This window comes from Diabrotica virgifera, chromosome 7 (genome assembly GCF_917563875.1).
Source record: "Diabrotica virgifera virgifera chromosome 7, PGI_DIABVI_V3a".
Taxonomy (NCBI): Eukaryota; Metazoa; Arthropoda; class Insecta; order Coleoptera; family Chrysomelidae; genus Diabrotica; species Diabrotica virgifera.
The window spans coordinates 67,536,595-67,555,816 of record NC_065449.1 but is presented as its reverse complement, the minus strand read 5'-3'; the positions used below and the strand labels follow the sequence as shown (position 1 = coordinate 67,555,816).

General features: G+C 34.3%; 1 protein-coding gene across 2 annotated transcripts in view; it reads right to left on the bottom strand.

The window, feature by feature from the left end:
* Positions 1–835: 835 nt before the first annotated feature.
* LOC114325201 (zinc finger protein rotund-like) overlaps positions 836–19,222 on the bottom strand; it is a 1,204,079-nt gene continuing 1,185,692 nt past the window's right edge. For both annotated transcript variants that reach the window (XM_050656281.1, XM_050656282.1), the window contains exon 9: positions 836–17,540. In XM_050656281.1, coding sequence (XP_050512238.1) covers positions 17,248–17,540 — 293 coding nt within the window. In that variant the 3' untranslated portion in view covers positions 836–17,247. The remainder of the gene's footprint in view (positions 17,541–19,222) is intronic.

The window sequence follows — 19,222 nt, the reverse complement described above, 5'->3', positions numbered from 1 at the left end:
AATTTTCAATTGTTAAATTCCGATCGTTTGATGAAAAATAAAAATCCAAAATCTTTAAAATGACATATATTGGAATTACATATTAACAAACTTTTAAATAGATACTGTTGGTATAACTTCACAATTTGAATTTGTTAGAATTAGGTATACCTATCAGAGTAGACGTGTCAAATTGCCACCTGGTTGAGTTTTATAGGGTTTACGAAGAAATACTCTGCATAGATGACTTATTTTCCATAAAAAGTTCAAAATAAATAATTTCATCTTTTGATTCCTTCTTTTTTTAACCACTATGATTTTTGTTGTTGTTTGTAATGATTACTCTAGTTTCAATTTTTTTTCATATTTTTTTCAGCAATATCATATTCCTATATACTATAGAATTATGTACTTCAGATCTATAATATCTAATGTTATTTTTTATATCGCTAATACAAGTTTCTTCAGGTGTTTGCGCAAAAACAGACGAGCCACTCTGTGGATCCACAGAGTGGCTGAAAAAGGCGATTTTATAGCCCCAACGATTTTGTAATGGACGCCACAGTGGCGAGGATCTCACCGATCACCGAGGATCGGTGACAGTGATTTGGATTTTTTTTACAAACATGTAGTATCTAATAGTAAATTATAAATAAGTTAACATGTGGACAAACAATATTACTTTAATTGCGAAATATGTGCTACAGAATAGTTGTGATTTTATAAAAATGCGCAAATATTTTTATTGTGATTAAAAACTATTTTTTATTCGTGAATCGATAAAATAAGGCCCGGATTTTTAAAAAACTGAACGAAAATGAAACTAAAGGTAATAAAAATAAAAATAAACAAAAAATAAATGAATAGTACTTTTTATTAATAAAGAGTGTAACAAAAACCTTCTTTTCATAAATACATTTTAATAATCACAAGCTAAAAAGCTTTTTGAAAGTATATTGTACAAAATATAACATATTACAATATGTTAACAACTTTTACGAAAAAATATCAACCCTAGGTAGTAATTTAAAGCTTGTTTGAAACTTAAAATTAACAATTGTTGCGAAAACGTTAACATAACGCAAGTGGCAACGAAATATGTACAAATGTCGGAATTCTTTTTATACAGTATCCGTATACAATTTTTTGTGTCAACGTATACAAAAATATCGCTTTTCAAATTACTCAAACTGTGAATTAGGAACACAAAGTAGATAATACTTAAAAACTACATAATTTTTTTGTGTGGCATAATTGGCCCTATAGTTTTTAACAAGATTGAATCAGTAACGAATTATAGTATAACTCGAGGGTTATCAATAATCTTTCCACTATTTTCTAGCTCTATGCACACGTCTGATCAGATAAATAGGATTAATTGCTGTATCAAAAATGTAAGTCTATTACATTAATGTAAAGTTGTTAATATTTTATCTTAATTTTTAAGACTCCTGGATATATTTTTTCTTTAATTATTCTTACAAAACACGAAACCAGTGTCCGTCGACGCTCTTCGGGGCAGATGTGTGGGCATATCTAATCGACGGGTAGTTTAGTGAGAATATTGTGTTTATTTTCAATCGTCCTTAAGGCGATTAAAAATTTGACCAATTTTTATGTTTTCGTTTATTGGAAAAGGTCGGTACATACCTACTTTGAACCAATTTTAATGGGTTGGTTCTCAGGAGAAAACGGAAAAGGGAGATTAGCAGTAAGAGAATTTTATTTAGCGTGGGGGTTGTATTGGTAGTCGATTTTAACATCAGGATCTAGACGGACGTGTTCTTTGGGATAATAGAAAACGACGCTTTAAGACGAATATTATGACAAGCCGGTTATAATATTGATTAGACGCAATTATTTCCCAATATATTTCTTTTGTGAGAACTCGTAAAATTTTAGTCGCAATTACACAAACACTTTTACGTTTCGTCAATTTAATAGTATCTATAATTTAGTTATCTATTTTATTATTTAAAACTGTTAAACATCACACGGACTATTATTACGATTGTCTTGAACGAATCCTACATTAATTACACTTAAGTCTTCCATAAATATGATCTAATTTAAGTGGATTCTACTAAGCACTTAGCACTTAGTAAAAGAACTGGCGTCTGACTTTGTGCTAGTAACCTGAGAAGATAGCACAAGACTTGCACAGACGAAGACCTAATTTTAAAAGATGACAGGGCTATATATGTTGCCAGCTACACATCCCGAAAAACGAAGCAAACATTCAAATTAACGCCAGTCAAGTTAATGAACATAGGTATTGAACTAGAAGAAAAAATTAGCTTAACCTTTTGTAACGGGATTATGACTGCAATGGACAGAACATCAATCCCGAGCAGGAGAATCAAATATTATAAAAAGAAGCACTCTATGCAACCAGTGGGTATGATCAAACGGGATCAATGCAGGTGTGTAGACAGGGATACGCAAAATTTTGAGAAGATCAACGCTTCCAAATTGGAAACCCAAGCACTGAACAGAACAGTATGGTGCAAGAGACCTGATAACGGCTGTAGGATGTAGCATCATGTGTAATGATAATCACTATCAACAATATAATGCTGATGATATGACATCTATAATAAAGCAAGGAAACAGGCAAACCGCTACAGACTGCAAAGGTGTTATAATAATTTCACTATGTATCATAATAACGTAATTAAGATAATAACAAACACAAACAGCAGGAGAAAAGACAAGCCAGCAAAGACAAGAACCATGTTAGTTTTGATGCATTTTACCTTGCGTAGAATGAAGAGAAGATTGAACCTCCTCCTCTATCTTTTCTCTTTCGTAAGGATGTAGTGGCGTCATGTAAGTCGTTTGACTATTTCTGTCCAATTCTCTCTCTCCTGCACGTGTTGTTTTGCTTCGGAGAATGAGAAACCAGTCATGTCCTTTATTTGGTCCGACCATCGTAATGCAGATCTTCCTCTGGATCTTCTGCCCTCTACGTTGCCTTCAACTATCATTCGTTCCTTGCCTTCTCTTCTTCTAGTTATATGTCCAAAATATCTCCAAAATATGTCCAAAAGATTAAACCATAGGACTTCAAAACTGAATAGAGCCACTAGAAAACGACTGGAGATAGTGTAACATATTTAAAACTTGGAGAAAACATAATGAAGAACATATAAATGTTTGAATATCTTTCATAAAGGTTCAACAAAATTGGAAAGATAAGACGGTAAATTCATAAAGAAACAAGACAACTAGAAGATAAAAGTCTTCCACAAAAAAACTTAATAAAATTAACAATATTGTTGGTGCTGTAGGTAATATAACTGGGGATTTAAAGGTAGAAAAATAATATATCAAAGATAGATAAATATTTGAATGAGGAAAAAAGATACAAACGCAAAAGATAAAGAGGTAATGTAGGTACCTACCTATTATGAATCTTCACGATAGTTTAGATCCAGTTTGATCCTCAAAAATTTAGGGTTTAGAGAAAGCTGGTCTAAATCCAATCGTTTTACTACAAAGGTTGATCGTTATCAACCAGAGAAAACTGAATTTAAAAATGTACTCATTAGAATCTTTATATTAGCCTTAGAAGATGTTTTCAAACAATTAAAGTAGGAAAGAAAGAATTTTAACATCGACGGAAGCTTTCTCAGGTATTGAAGGTTCACAGGTTCTTTTGATAATCGCAAAAACCTAAGAGCTGGAATCCTTGATAGGCGAACTAAATTAAGTGTCAGAACAAATTAAGTATCTATCAAACTAAATATTAGCCAAACTTCAGAAGAATATCATCATTGACAACACAATAATAGAAATTGTTGAACACTACCTAGCATGGACACATTATCAAGATGGGTAAGCAACATCAAAGTGCTGAAGTTGTTCGGAAGGTTCAACTAAGATTGACTGCCTCGGGTAAACTAAACTTAAAATGATGACTTCTGGATAAGAAACTTAAGAGTAATTCAGTGAGCAATAGAATAAGGCCCAGCACAAATTGAAACTAAGAGAGACACAACCTGCGCCGGCGAACTGCGTAGACAGTTCTGCGCATCCTACTATCTGTGCATTTGTTCGCAGGTCTCGCTTGGGAACGTTTGTCATCAGCGTACAGTTTTCTTGGGCCGTGGGACGCGTGACTCACCGCCAGATGTTTATTTTTACTTGTTTTTGTTTGCGAGATGGAAGTATTTGAAATGAATACGGATGGTATTACCTGAGTACAATTTATTATGATAAATAAAAATATTAGCATAGTCAACACCCCGAGTGAAAACTGCGTTGTCTTTGTCATTAAATTCTGATAACTTTTGGTAGACTAAATAAGCAAGCGGCGATACGAAATTAATAAATAATCAAAGTTATGCCTTTACAAAAACACATTATTAGAAAATATTAATGTTACTTAAAACCGTGATCGATCAAAATATGGTATTACCCTCAAATTCAACTTGTCGGCATATTACATTTTTGTTTATGCTTCAAAATTAAAAACGAAATATGCAGATAGTGTTATTTTTTATGACCGATCAGTAGCGGAGGGATTATGAATTATGACCTGCAGTAATTATAAATGATTGCGATCCTGCAGTAATTGTAAATGATTGTGATCCGAGCAGTAAATTGAGGAATATGAGTTATGACCGAGCAGTAGGGGAGAGATTATTTTAAATACTCAGTGTAAGATATCTTTTTATGCACCCGCTTATGATCAAATTCGATGTTTTCGAAAGTCAAACCGCTACGACTACTAGGGACGTGTAAGATATTTTTAAAACGTTACTAGTTACAAGTACGGAAATACCGATTTTAAGTTGCCTACTCAATTCAGTACAAGGATCAGACACATCAGTATTTTGTAATCAGTTTTTGTACTCAGTACCACTGAGAACCGGTATCAAAAGTAACCGTTACATGTCCGCACTGATTTTGCCCGCCTCTATTCGCCACGTCGATAGCCAACGGTTGGGTTGTGTTCATATGCGGCGCGTTAGAAAAATAGATGCACGGGTCACCCGTCCCGCCGGCGCAAGTTGTGTCTCGATTAGGTTCAATTTGCGCCGGGCCTAAGCGATATGAGATATTCAAAAGATAGAATGCGGAACTCAGATATTAGAAACAAACCTTACTTATTATTCGAAATTCGATTTTAGAAATATTCAAAAATAATGGAAATAAACTGGATGAAAGTCGCAGAAGGCAGAAAATAATGAAAATCTGAAAAGAGACGTATATCCAGATCTTGATTGATGAAGGCAAGAAGAACCAAGTTTTTAACGAAAATTATCCATAGATATAAATTAAATGATCTTGTTCAAATAACTAAAATTCACTTATTTGTTCTATAATTCTGTGTACCTACTGAAGCTACTGAATCATTCATCAAGTAGGTAGATATATTTACTAAACAATTTATTTTAAATTGTAAAGACTTAACTCACATATAAAAATATATTATGATCTTATTGTTGGTCTATGATAAAATATTATTAAATTGTAGGTATGTAATAAGCACGTAAATTAATACATTTTTGAAAATCTGACCTGAACTAAAGTATCTATTTATAGCTTTTATGGTATTTCAGTGACGTAATTATTAAAAAGAATTTTAAATGGGATCGTATGGCAAGTAATAACATTATGTGAAAGCTTTTGGTTTATGTGAAATTTTCACTTTCTGTGAAATTTTTGTGTGATAACTTCTCAAAATGGCGATTGTTTAATGATTACTGGCAACTATGGGCCATACTAATAACATTTGCAGCTTTTATGGAAAACACTTGAACCTGTAAATTTATTTTTTCAGTTTTCAATATTCTGATATAATTCATTTGTTTAGTTAATGTCATTTGTTAAAATGACCATAATACGAGTATGACATGTGATTTATTTGAAAGCTCGTGTATCTATAGGACTTTTCATCTATTGTCATTTGTTTCGAGCTTCTGTCATATGTTTTACCTATAATCTGTGTATAATATTAATATACACGGATTATACGACATATGACAGAAGCTCGAAACAAATGACTGTGAATGAAAAGCCCTATTAGGTACTCACTATGTTCATATTTTTTTGTACGATTCTGTAGCTGTATTCTGTATTTCAAAATGGTAACCGTTGAATTGTGAACATTATCTTAATTTAGCTTCCAGTTTCCAGTAAAAGAATAACTCTTTTATGTTTTTAGGACATCTACATTATGTTTGTAGGACAAGCGATGTATTTATACCGATATGATAGCATTTAAAATAATTTTACAAAATGGCACGCCTCTGACTTCTGGCGTTTTTAATGATTATGTCACTAGAACACATAAGAATTATCCACAGGTGTCTTGGTTCAGTTAAAAAAATGTTATCATAATGCTTATTTTAATTATTATTGAATATTTTTGTAGTTATTAGAATAACAGTTTCAGTAATTGACAAGCGATGATATTTTGTATATAAAAATGAGCAAAATTAAATACTTTCTATAATCTAAAGAGATAAATTGTGTTAATCGTTTTCCAAAATAAAATTTGAAAATTTTTATAACACAATTCATTTTAATACTATATTTGCACCAAAAACTTAAAAGTATAATTCTTCAAATTTAAACAAAAGTAAGAGCATACATTATACCCTCAACATAATAGAGCGGAAAATTTTCCAGAAAGATTTATAAATGAAAATCATTCATTGATGTCAGTTTCCCAACCAAAGAAAAGTTAAATAAAAAGTACTTTTATAAATAGAATATATTGAGCTATGTTTTTATTTTGAGGACAAAAATTCAAACTAAAATTACTTTGTAAAAATTAAATAAAAATATTCCTATAAAAAGTTGAATTCTGGTCCACAAAAAATAATTAACTACAACTTCTTCTGTACAACCTTATTAGTTACAACTTCACATTGTATTTATATCTTTGCCTATTCACAAAATAGGAACTATTTTGAGAAAATACGTCCTCGAAAATAGTACCAGAAACCTACCTTGTACTCTGTTGCAGATATTACAGTACCCACTGGAAAAATAAGACGACCTTAACTGATTCTTTTATATTCTAAGAAAATATGCCGCATGAATGTGCAAGATACTTCGAGACATACACAAACTAATTTAACTCAATTTGGTTAATAGACCAAGAAAAGTTAATGGGGTGTGAATATTGTCATATAATCAAGTACAATGTTCAAAGCTCTTTAGATTTAAAAGAACAGAATAGATTCCTATGTAGGAAAAAGCAATCCTGTAATGATATAAATGATAAAAATTGAATTTCCAACACAAAAACTGCCGAGAGAAATTGAAACAAGAACTAGAGATGATCAATGTAGTGACTTCATTACATATTACAAGTTAAAAAACTGAGGTCCCAAACAAGATAGGTACTTACAGATTAACAGTACTACAACAAACATGGGGTACTAAAGAAAAAAGTGAGGTATTTGCACATAATTAAAAGTTTTGTTTTAGTGGGTAGTCCGATAAGTACTTAGCCTCTCCACTCGATGGCGCCAGTGTCGCAAGAGAAACCTACAATCGTGTAATACATTCTTGTAGACGGCCTATGTCAAAATATCAGACCAATCGGACTCGTAGTTTTGTTTTGACCGGGTGTGTAAGCGGGCGTGTTTGGGGATTTAAGAAAAATGAAAAAACTGCAATATCAGTCGGTGATTCGACTCTTGTTTTTAACCCTTGAATTCTGTAAATGGCGACTCTCTTATCCTTCGATGGCAATTATCAAAAATTGATTTAACAAGTTTCAAGGTGGTGGCACGTCGGTTTTTGATGTCCCGAAAATGGCTACCACTGAGGATAACGTGAAAGAAACCACGATCTCGAATTGGTAGACTACCCACTCAAGGTGCGTGAGATAGCTGAGACAGTAGACATCTCAAAAGATCTTGTTGGTCATATTCTGCATGAAATTTTGGGCATAAAAAGATGTTGGCGCGATGGCTGCCGCATTTTCTAACTCCGAACAATAAACGCAACCATAAGACCAATTCAGAGCAGTGTCAGAAGCTGTTCCAGCGTAATCCATATCAGTTGCTATGTTGTTTCATAACCGTCGACGAAACATGGTTCCTCTATACCAGATACCAAGGAACAGTCCATACACTGCACGTCACCCCTCGAACGTGCTCCTAGGAGGGCGAAGACTGTCCAATCGGCAGGAAAGGTGATGGCCACCATTTTCTAAGATTCACAAGGTGTGATATATATCCACTTCCTGGAAAAGGGTAAAACGATCACAGGGCTTTACTATTCCGCATTATTGATCTGATTTGACGCCGAATTTCAGAAGAAACAGCCCCAATTGGCGAAGAACAAATACTCTTCCACCATGACAACGGTCCGGCTCACACCTCCGCCATCGCCATGGCCAAATTGGTCGAACTGGACTACAAACTGCTGTTTGATCCAACACATTCTCCAGATTTGCGCCTGTACGACTTCTTTTTGTTTGCAAACTTAAAATAGTCACTCGCTGGATAGAAATTTAAGTCGAATAAAGAGTTCATCACCTCCAGGGAAGTCTACTTTGCAGACCTCGAAGAAAACGGGTTAAAGACGGGTTAAAGAAGGTCGAGAATTGTCGGGTCAAGTATATCGAGCTAAAAGAAGACCCCCTTTTCGCAACTTTTCCAAAATTTTCGTTTTTCTTTTGAAGGCTAAGTACTTATCGGATAGCCCTAGTATAATATATTCACAGTCAAGAAAAAGCGCACACAATGCATGGACATTACGTCATCAACTTTCCAATGGAGTATTCATTGGCCCACTGGTCACAATATAACAATAGAGAGAGAGAGAGAGAGGGGGGGAAGGGAAAAGATAGACTGAGAGTAAGACTTAGAGAGGGAAAGACAACAGGAGATGAATTGTACCTCGACCTTGTTTTCTATTCGGAAAGATCGAAGCCGAAGTGATTTGGAAGCAGGTAAAACTACCAGCAGACTGGAAAGTAGCTATAATTGTACCTGTTCACAAGAAATGAGGCCAAACAATTTGTGATAACCACAGGGCAATTACCCTTCTAAACGTGACTTACAAAATATTGTCTTACATTCTTTAAAATCGCCTATCGGTAGAATGCAAAAAGAAAAAGAGCTGCTAACCACAATAAAAAACAGCCAAAATCGAATACCTCGGTCACATCATGAGGAACAGGGAAGATATGGACTACTGCAAATAATCTCGTAAGGAAAAGTAGAAAGAAAACGTGGACCAGAAAGACGAAGGATTACCTGGCTGAAAAATCTACATACGTGGCTCAACACAACAACCACAAATATTTTCAGAGCAGCAATGTGCAAAGTACAGATTGCCATGATGGTTGGCAATACAAGAAGAAGAAGATCGAGATATTGTGTAAATATAATAGGCAAATACCAGAGTGGGTTTCCAAAAGAAGAATCAACTATTCATCAAATATTTCTTCTAAGACTAGCTTTGGAAAAAACATGAGTATTGAATTAGTACTAACCATATCATATTCACCAATCTATTTGTTTGTGGATTTTAGAAGTGCCTATGACAGTGTGAACAGAAACGCACTATACAAAGCCATGGTAGAATTCTCAACATCCCAATACACTTAGTGAAATTGGTGAAATCGACGCTCTTAACAGTCGAGTGTAAGGTTAGAGTGCAGAGCGGAATATCAAGAATTTTCTAGACACAAATAGGATTTCGATAAGGATGTAGCCTATCGTGCCTTCTATTTAACATTTCCCTAGAGAAAGCCATTAGAGAATCTAGAATACCAATAAGATGAACCCTTATTTGTAGGAGTGTACAAATATTAGCGTATTCAGATGATATCGATATCATAGCAAGAAGGAAGGCGGACGGCATTGGAATCAGCAGCAAAACGAATGGGACTACACGTTAATACTAGTAAAACTAGGTATATGAAGGTAACAAATAATAAGCTAGTAGCAAAACCCGTTCTACCGGTTGGAACATATAGGTACCTACCTTCGTCGGAGTAAGAGAGCTCATATTATATCTAGGCTCACAAATCAACCGAGGTAATACAGTAACTGTAGAAATAAACAAACTTATATATCGTCGGCCTCATATGAAAAGTGCCTAAGTCCCAAAATAAGCAAAAATGAGATTTTTGCGACATCTGATTAATATTTATGGTATAGTATTTTTACTACAAAAGCGATATTACGTAGGTCAAAATTTTTGACGTAAGAGAACTGTCAAAACATTAGAATGTGACTTTTTATTATTGCCATGTTTATAATAAATTCACATTCTAATGTTTTGACAGTTCTCTTACGTCAAAAATTTTGACCTACGTAATATCGCTTTTGTAGTAAAAATACTATACGAATGCATAGCAAGACAAAAAAAGTTCAAAAAAGTCAATAGATGTCGCTAGAACCACAACAAAGAACTCCACGGCGTTGGGTGAATCACATGAAACTTGCCAAAGTCCATCATTGTCATTGAGGTTAGATGTACTTTTGCTGCGCTGCTGTGTTATATCTTCAACAAAAGTATTATACGCATATCTTCATGGAAATAGTGTAAACTTATTGAAGGTAAGTTCAATTTGATCATATTATACTTTTTGTGTTAACTACATTTAAGTAGCATTATTATCCTTAAAACCCCACATTTTTTGTTTTTCTTGTGGGACTTGAGTATTTTTCACAGTTTATTTTTGGCGACTTTTTATGGAGTTACGCATATTTCTTCAACATTTTCTGTATTAAATGTGCCTAACTCCAATGTGCCTAAAAATGAAAGTTGTCTAACTCCATTTTTAAAGTAATAATATTTTAAAAATAGATCTATCTTTATGAGAAGGCTGACGGACACTATTCTAAGTAACTGTGTCAAATAAGATAAAGTTTTAAGTCAAAATCATTCTTTAAATCAAATCAGTTTTTTTCGTCTCCTGTAAAATTTGTTAATTTGGACTTAGGCACTTTTCATATCAGGCCGACGATATCTAACAAATAGAGGATACTATGGACTAAAGAAACTTGTATTGGTAAGTCCGTCAAAATAAGCAGGCTGCGGTGACTACGCCACTGAGATAATGAATGAGATGGAGCCTGTGATACACATTTATAATCAAAGACAGTATGGAATGAGAAGAAGAGGAAGGACAAAAGCATGATTTAAGGACAAGGATAGGAAGATAGAATGAAAGCTGATGTAGAGCCAATAATAATGATGAAGTTCGAAACCAGGATCTATTCATGTGAAATTCTTTGGGCGCACTTTTTCTCAACTGCGAATAGATTATAAACATTATAAACCTGTTACCATTATAAATAATATCATTTTCAATCTAAAATTAATCACTACAAGCCTTTTATCTCTAAATCATTACATGTACAAAAAATTTTAAACACCAAATATTGCAGAAAATGATGGTTGGTATCTAAATTTGCAATCCATCGAAGTGAAACAATAAAATTACACTTTATTTTATAAAACGGGACCTAATGGTATAAAACAGAAAGAACATTGATGTACCCGATTTAAACAATATTTTTGAAAAAACATTTAATATACGGCATCTAAACAGCTATCTGATTGTGTACTACAACCATTTAATAAAACATTCAAAACTGATCAAGTTTCAGTCTCATTCTCATTATATATTAATATATTGCACTACGTTAAGTAACCATTTTGATGGTAATTACAAATGAAGAGACGAGAGCATTAACAGCTTAAGTTTATTTCGTTCTATTTATTTCATATTAGCACACTTTTACAAATACAACTTTTAAAGCATTTTATGCAGTAAGTGCATATTTTTGTGCACACTGTGTAACAATTGCAAATTTTTAAATCGTTTAAGGTCGTCTAGTCAATATTAAATGTAAAATAATGAAATTTTTGAGAAAGCAGTAACTCAATTAAGTACATTTGAACTTGCTATTTAAATACCTACGAAATTTGTTGTGTAAATTACATAGGGTCAAAAAATAAAAAAATATCTACAATATGAGATTTGTAGAGTAGTTGTAGAGTATAAAATAACCTATCGAGATCTGTTTCCGAAAGGTGGACGTTACAATATTATGCAGTACAGACTTTGTTACTTTTTAAGTACGTAAACATCTCATCAGTTTGCCATACTAGGTCTATAGCGAAAGCATAGTAGTCCATGTCGGGAGACCGCTCCGGTCTGAAAAAATTTTTGATTCGGTTTCTTTGCGGATTCCTATTCAAAAATGGTCCCTTTAAACAAATCTGAAGGGTGCCGGCCGAAATTTTTGGGCAGAAGTTGTTTTAACAATTTTTTTAAACAAATACAAAACATCACCTTTTTTGAACAAAAAAATATTTTCTCAGGTTTTTTGGGTCATTCTAAACAAGAAAGGTTTCTTGTCATTTTTCTCAAAAGTTGATAGTTTTCGAGTTATAAGCGATTTAAAATCTGAAAAATGCGAAAATACGCATTTTCGAGGCTTAAAAACTCATATTTAATTCAGTATTTTTGAGGTCGCCAAGTACTTAAATTGTAGTTTAAACATTCATTTTTAAGATTCTGAAGAATGATCGGGTTTAACTTTAATTTACACAATTGTTATTTAATTGTTAATTATGCGTGTTCATCCGATTTTTTTGCCAGTGCGGCGCACTCTATTTCAAAAATATCCTATTTTTCTCCGAAAAATATTTTTTTAGATTATTTGGGACATTCTAAATAAAATAGATTTCTTGTCATTTTTCTCAAAAAGTTAATGGTTTTAAAGTTATAAGCGATTTAAAACTATTATCTTTTGAGAAAAATGACAAAAACTTATTTTATTAATTTAGAATGTCCCATTGAATCTAAAAAAATATTTTTTCCATATTTAGTAATTAAAAAACAACTGTCTAAATTAAGGTTAGACCCGATCACTTTTCAGAATCTTAAACCTGAATGTTTAAACTTCAATTTAAGTGTCTGGTAACCTCAAAAATACTAATTTAAATATGTGTTTTTAAGCGTCGAAAATGCGTATTTTCGCATTTTTCAGATTTTAAATCGCCTAAAACTCGAAAATTATCAATTGTTGAGAAAAATCACAAGACATCTTTTTTGTTTAAAAATGACCAAAACAATGTAAAAAATATGTATCAGAGCAAAAAAGGAGATCTTTTGTATTTGTTTAAAAAAATTGTTTAAACAATTTCTGCCCAAAAATTCCGCCTGGCACCCTTCAGATTTGTTTAAAGGGGACATTTTTTAATAGGAATCCACAAAGAAACCGAATCAGAAATTTTTTCAGACGGGAGCGGTCTCACCACGTGGACTATTATAGATCCTATAATAGGATCTTCGTGCATAACTTCTAGCCAAAACGTTCTAGCGCCCTCTGTGTGGTACGAGCGTAATAGATAACTCGGGAAGTTCCAATTTGGTAATGGTATGCTTTTGGGTTTTGTATACATTTTCTTTATTGCAATCTTTGATTTTTGTTATCGCTGAAAATGGCGGGGAGATTCCAGTAACGAATATGTGCATTCAGTTTGACTTGAAATTCGGAAAGTGTTGTGAGGGAAATTCCAATTATACAAAAATCCTTTGGATATGATCAAAACAAATAAAATAATGGATTAATTGGCTTAAAAATGGTAGCACCTCTGTTGACAGTTACACCTATTCTGGCTGATCTTACAGTACAACACCTGAAAATCTGGCATGTGTGAAACTTGCGTGATGAATTAAATATAGTGATACTTTTCACACACGATATGGAGTTTAAATATTTTGACTAAATATGAAACATCGGCAAAATCTCCAATTTATTAAAATCCCTTTTGCATTGATATTTATTAGTTGTAGATAATAACGAAATTTAAAAAATATGAGGTAAAAAGCAAAGAATAACTGATACCTGATTCATTTACTGAACAAAAAAAATACTCCCCCAATCAGTATAAATATTTAAGTGCTTTGTTAAAATTTATGACTGAGACAAAGAGTCTTGCTAAATTAATAATACTTGCAGTTATTGGTTTTGCTGTATTAAAATTAGATAGCCATTACTAGTAATTTTGTAAAATGGTATCTGAGTCATACGTTTAAATAATTAAATTTTTTAGTTAGAGAATTACAATTTTTCAGGAAATTGTTTTATTTATATATTGGTTAATATAGATGAAATCATCTATGCCTTTAAGAAAGACAAAATAGCAACAGTAAATTAAAGTATAAACAGTTAAATAATACAGGTACATAATACTGGAGCTTTCCATTCAAGAGATAATTTTTAACAGTTATCGTTCAACATCCGCGATAAACTGATAAAATTGGTTAAGGCTACAATGCGTAAAGTTGTTTGCAAAGTCGAAATACAGGACGAGCAATCACAGGCATTTGAAACGCATGTTGGAGATGAGCTGACGTGTCTCCTTTTCAACATAGCTTTGGAAAGGGCGGTCAGAGATGCCTGAATAGACAACAGAGGAAATATTTTTAATAAATCATCCCACATTTTGGGACCTAGTTGCCCGCGCAACACGCAAGCTAGAAGAAATGTATACCACCTTCTCAAATGCTTCAAAAAATATTGGCCTGCAAGTGAACGATGAGAAAACTAAGACGATGGCATCAAGACCCAACAATAGAGCCAGAAACATCGGTGACCAATTCACGGTTTAACTCTACCTTTGAAGTGATGGACAAATTCACATACTTAGGCTCCCTGATCACCAAGGAGAACGTCATGACGGAAGAAATCAAGCGAAGGATAATCCTACAAACAAATGCTATTTTGGACTGAGTAGACATATGAGAAGCAGAAACTTAAGCCAAAAATCAAAAATAACCATATACAAAACTCTTATAGAGCCAGTATTGACATATGGATCGGAGACATGGACCATCTCCAAGGCAGATGAAAACCTTCTGCTTATATTTGAACGAAGGATCCTGAGAGGAATATTCGGTAGCATCTGTGAAAATGGTGTTTAGAAGAGGAGGTACAACTATAAGGTATACCACAGATATAAACGTATATTTGGTTGTAAAGACGTAGTATCTCTTATAAGAATAGGAAGACTAAGATGGGCAGGGCATCTAGCAAGATTACAGCAGAACAACCCTCCTAAAAGAATCCTTATGTCACAACCTGTGTGAAGTAGAAATAGGGGTAGGAAAACTCAGATGGAAGGATGGTGTAGATGAGGATGGGAGAAAAATAGGCGCAGTAAACTGGCAACGGTTGACAATGGATAGGACTGACTGGCGTAATAGACTTGGGAAGGTGGATGCTCTTTCATACGGCTGTAGCACCATTGATGATGATGATCGTTCAACATAAATAGAGACAAAACGAGAATAATGATAATTGACAGAGCTAACAATAATCAAAATCATCTAACGATGATAAACAATATCGCTGTGGTAGATCAATTTGTGTGTCTGGGCTCTTTAATAACTTATCAGAGGGGCTGTACTAAAGAAATAAAGCGCCGGTCAGCGATTTCAACAAGCTCTATGTCAAACTTAACAAAAATTTGTAAAATCCATGAAATTACTATCGATAAAAAAATGAGACTGGTAAGAAGTCTTTCCAGTTTTCACTTGCATGCATCGGAATGCTAGAGCATTATGGAGAAAGATTTGCTGCTGGGAATACCGTGGCCCGAAGAATAAATGAATCTATACTGAACCAGATAAGCACAAAGAAAAGACTAAGAACACAAATAGCAGGCTATCAGAACAAATACTAGGCTATTTTGGACAGGTGCATCGAAGAAATGGTATTGAAACACCATCCAGGGAAAGGTAGAAGGTAAATGAAGTCGAGGTAGATCTCCCACACGATACACGGACCATATTTTTGCTACTATTGGCGCTCCATTCTTAGAACGTGCTAGTTAATGTGGCAGAAGATAGAGAGAAATGGAGGAACATTGGAAAAATCAGCTAATAGCTTCATGATATCACGATATCTATATCAGGTTAACGCCTAAGAAAAAGAAGAAGATCGTTCAACATAGTTATAGTATATATTTGGGAGCTCATCTAATTTACTAGTACCGACTTCTGAGTATTTTCTAAAGAACAGTAATTATTTATGTTTGTGTCACATTGTTTGTTCGTTTTCACCTCACTGGAAAAGAAACGAGATTACAACAAAAAATAAGCTCTTTAGTTTTAGTCATAGGCGTAACCAGGGAGCTTTTGGGGGTTATAACCCTTCCCCCCATTTGGATCTACTTTGAGCTCTATATGCTTAACACCATTACTATTCCATACCCCTCAGAGACCATCAAGTAGTTGTAATCCCCCCTTAGGATCGTCCTGGTTACACCTCTGGTTTTAGTCTTTGATAATAGGTTATGGTTAATTGTTTAAGAGATTCAGCCAGAAAGAGGTAACTTACAAAAGGGACTACTGTAATTTGTTCTTGTCGCTTAACTGAAGAGATGAACAATAGTTGATGTGGAAAGATTTTTTAAGTTTAATATTTTAATCATTGTTCCCAATTATTGTTTAAAACAAATCTACCAACATCGTCTAACCATCTATACTAATCGGGAAACGGTTTGTGTAACTGCTTTCTCAAGAATTTCTATTTTGCTTTAAAATTTTGTATACAAGGCTTTATCCCAAAAACGATATCAACAATCCCGAGCCCGTCGCTAGCTTAAATATTAAAAATTAGTACGAGATCACGAGCCAGCACGATCACAACGTCCGTGAAAACCCCCGTAGGCCAATCCATGGTTGTTTTACAATTAATTTTCGTCTACTATTGGCTTGTTCCAACTCGATACAAAACCGTTCTTGAACGGTTACAAGTATGCGTAGTAACGAAAAATGTGTTACTGCGCATAATTATTCGTTATTGCGCATGCGCCTAACGATTCAAGAACGGTTTTGTATCGAGTTGGAACAAACCTTTATTATTTAAACCAAAAATACGGTATTGAGCTTTATTATAATAAAAAATATAAATAATTTCTTACTCTAATGTCAGCAGAAGTGTGTAATACTAACATTTGATCTTTAAAACAACAAATATACATTATTTTATAAATGTCAAATAAACTGATACCCATAAATAATATTAGCACAAAACTCAGGTTCAAGTCTGAGAATAGTTCTGCAAACTATTGTAGAAAGTAAATATCAGAAAGGTTTCAATTTTAGAATAAGTTTCGGTTTTATATTTAGAGATTCATATATCGGTAATCTTTTAAATACCAAATTATACTATGACGAAAACTATTTCTTGTACTTTCAAAACATATTACAGACCAGCCCACTACAAACCCTTTTCTCAACTCACAAAACCAAATGAACTAAATTTATTTCTCCTTGCCTAAGCCTAGAATGGAATGTTCCATCAGTGAAGGGTTGGGCTGGTGAGCGTAGTTTCTGATCTGGTGTAGACTGATTAGTTGATTGGGGAAACCGTTCGATGGTTGGCTTTTGGGCATGTCCAGATTGTTTTGCTTTTGAAAGCTGAGAGCATCGTAGATGTATGGTCTGTTTGGTGCCAGCTGGTGATGGTTCAGATTTAAATGACCTGACATCGAATTGATGGGAGTAAATGCAGAGTTGGTGTTGGATTTGGAAATGGACGTGTCGTAAGCGTTGCCTGAAAAATAAATAATTATATTAATAATAATATCAACTGTTATACCGCATTTACACTCAGTCCTGTTGGACAGGGAATTGGGCAGGGAAGTGGGCAGCGTGAATGTGTAAATAGCTCACTCGCGCTGCTGCTGCTCATGCTACTGCCGTTGCACGGCGCTCCCCAAAAAATCGGTTTTCGGGATGGAAGTCAAAGGACTGGCAGCGCGAGTGAGTATTCACATTCAACTACTCTCTCTCTTTCACTTGCCGCCCGTAAAGCGGCAAGTGAGTAAGTGAACAAGACGATGCTGTCGTCACCTTCCATTCTTGAGAGTCGTTCGGTAAATGAGTTGTGAGGACATTGGCGAGGAACTGATGTGAACACCTCACTCGAGCCGATATCTTATTTCGGGCAATATTTCCGGCAGTGGCAGCAGCAGTGGCAATGGCTGAGTATAAATCCGGCATTACAATAACATCTTTACATCTGAACATCTTTAGCAGTACTTGTCGTGACGTTTAGATTGGTCAAAAAATTTATGAAAGATACTCTCGCATTCATCTAGGTAGGACTATAATGCGTACTCTGGATGCTATGATCCAGCATGTGTTCCTTTCTGGATCGAATTGAACAGTACTAGGGATGATCTTGGTCTTGGATATGGTCTAAAACTGAACATCAAAAAGACTAAATTCATGATTGTAACAAAGAAGCTATACACCAATGTGAATTTAACCATAAATAATCAGCCAGTTGAAAGAGTTACGTCCTACAAATATTTAGGGGATTGCTTCACTGATACTAATGACCAGAGAAGAGAAATCAAGAGGTGAATTGAGATAGCGAGACAATCGTTTGTCAAAATAAAAAAGTTCCCATGCAGCCGGGAAATAAATATAAACTTTAGAACAAGAATGTTAAGGTACTATGTTTTCTCCGTTCTGCTGTACGGCATGGAAGCTTGGACACTGAAAAAGATAAACATCAAAAACATTGAGGTATTTGAGATGTGGTGTTACAGGAGAATGTGGAAAATACCATGGACAGAAAGAGTAACAAATTAAGATGTTTCGCTGAAGATGGGGAAGGAATGCGAAGTCATAAAAACCATACAAACGAAAAAACTGGAGTATCTAGGCCACATAATGAGAGGAGAAAAGTACTCTCTGCTAATACTCATAATCCAAGAAAAAATCTCGGGAAAGAGAAATGTGGGACGTAGGAGGATTTCCTGGTTGCGAAATTTAAGGGAGTGGTATGGGTGCAGTTCAATACAATTGTTCAGAGCTGCAGCCAACAAAGTTAAGATTACTGTGATGGTAGCCAACCTCCGATAGGAGACGGTATTGCAAGAAGAAGAAGGGATATCTTCCATAGTTGGTTTAGAACCTTTCGACCTCAGTCATAAAAGGTCATCTAGGAGTCTATAATACGAAACCTACGAAGTGATAAACCTACTCTCAGCAATAAGCAAAATCACAAAAAGAGTCATAAACCAAAGAATAAAAGACAAAACAAGTCAATTAAGAGACGTGCCAGATGCGCAGTTTCGCTTCAGAGGAGAATACTCATGTGAAATACAAGTTCTAAAGCTACACCACTACAAGATAAAAAAGTATGGTTAGAGTAAATCCATGTTTTGCCAGATCCCTTCGAAATTGCCAGAAGTTCAGGGTTCGGATAGGTCAAGCCCTGAATAC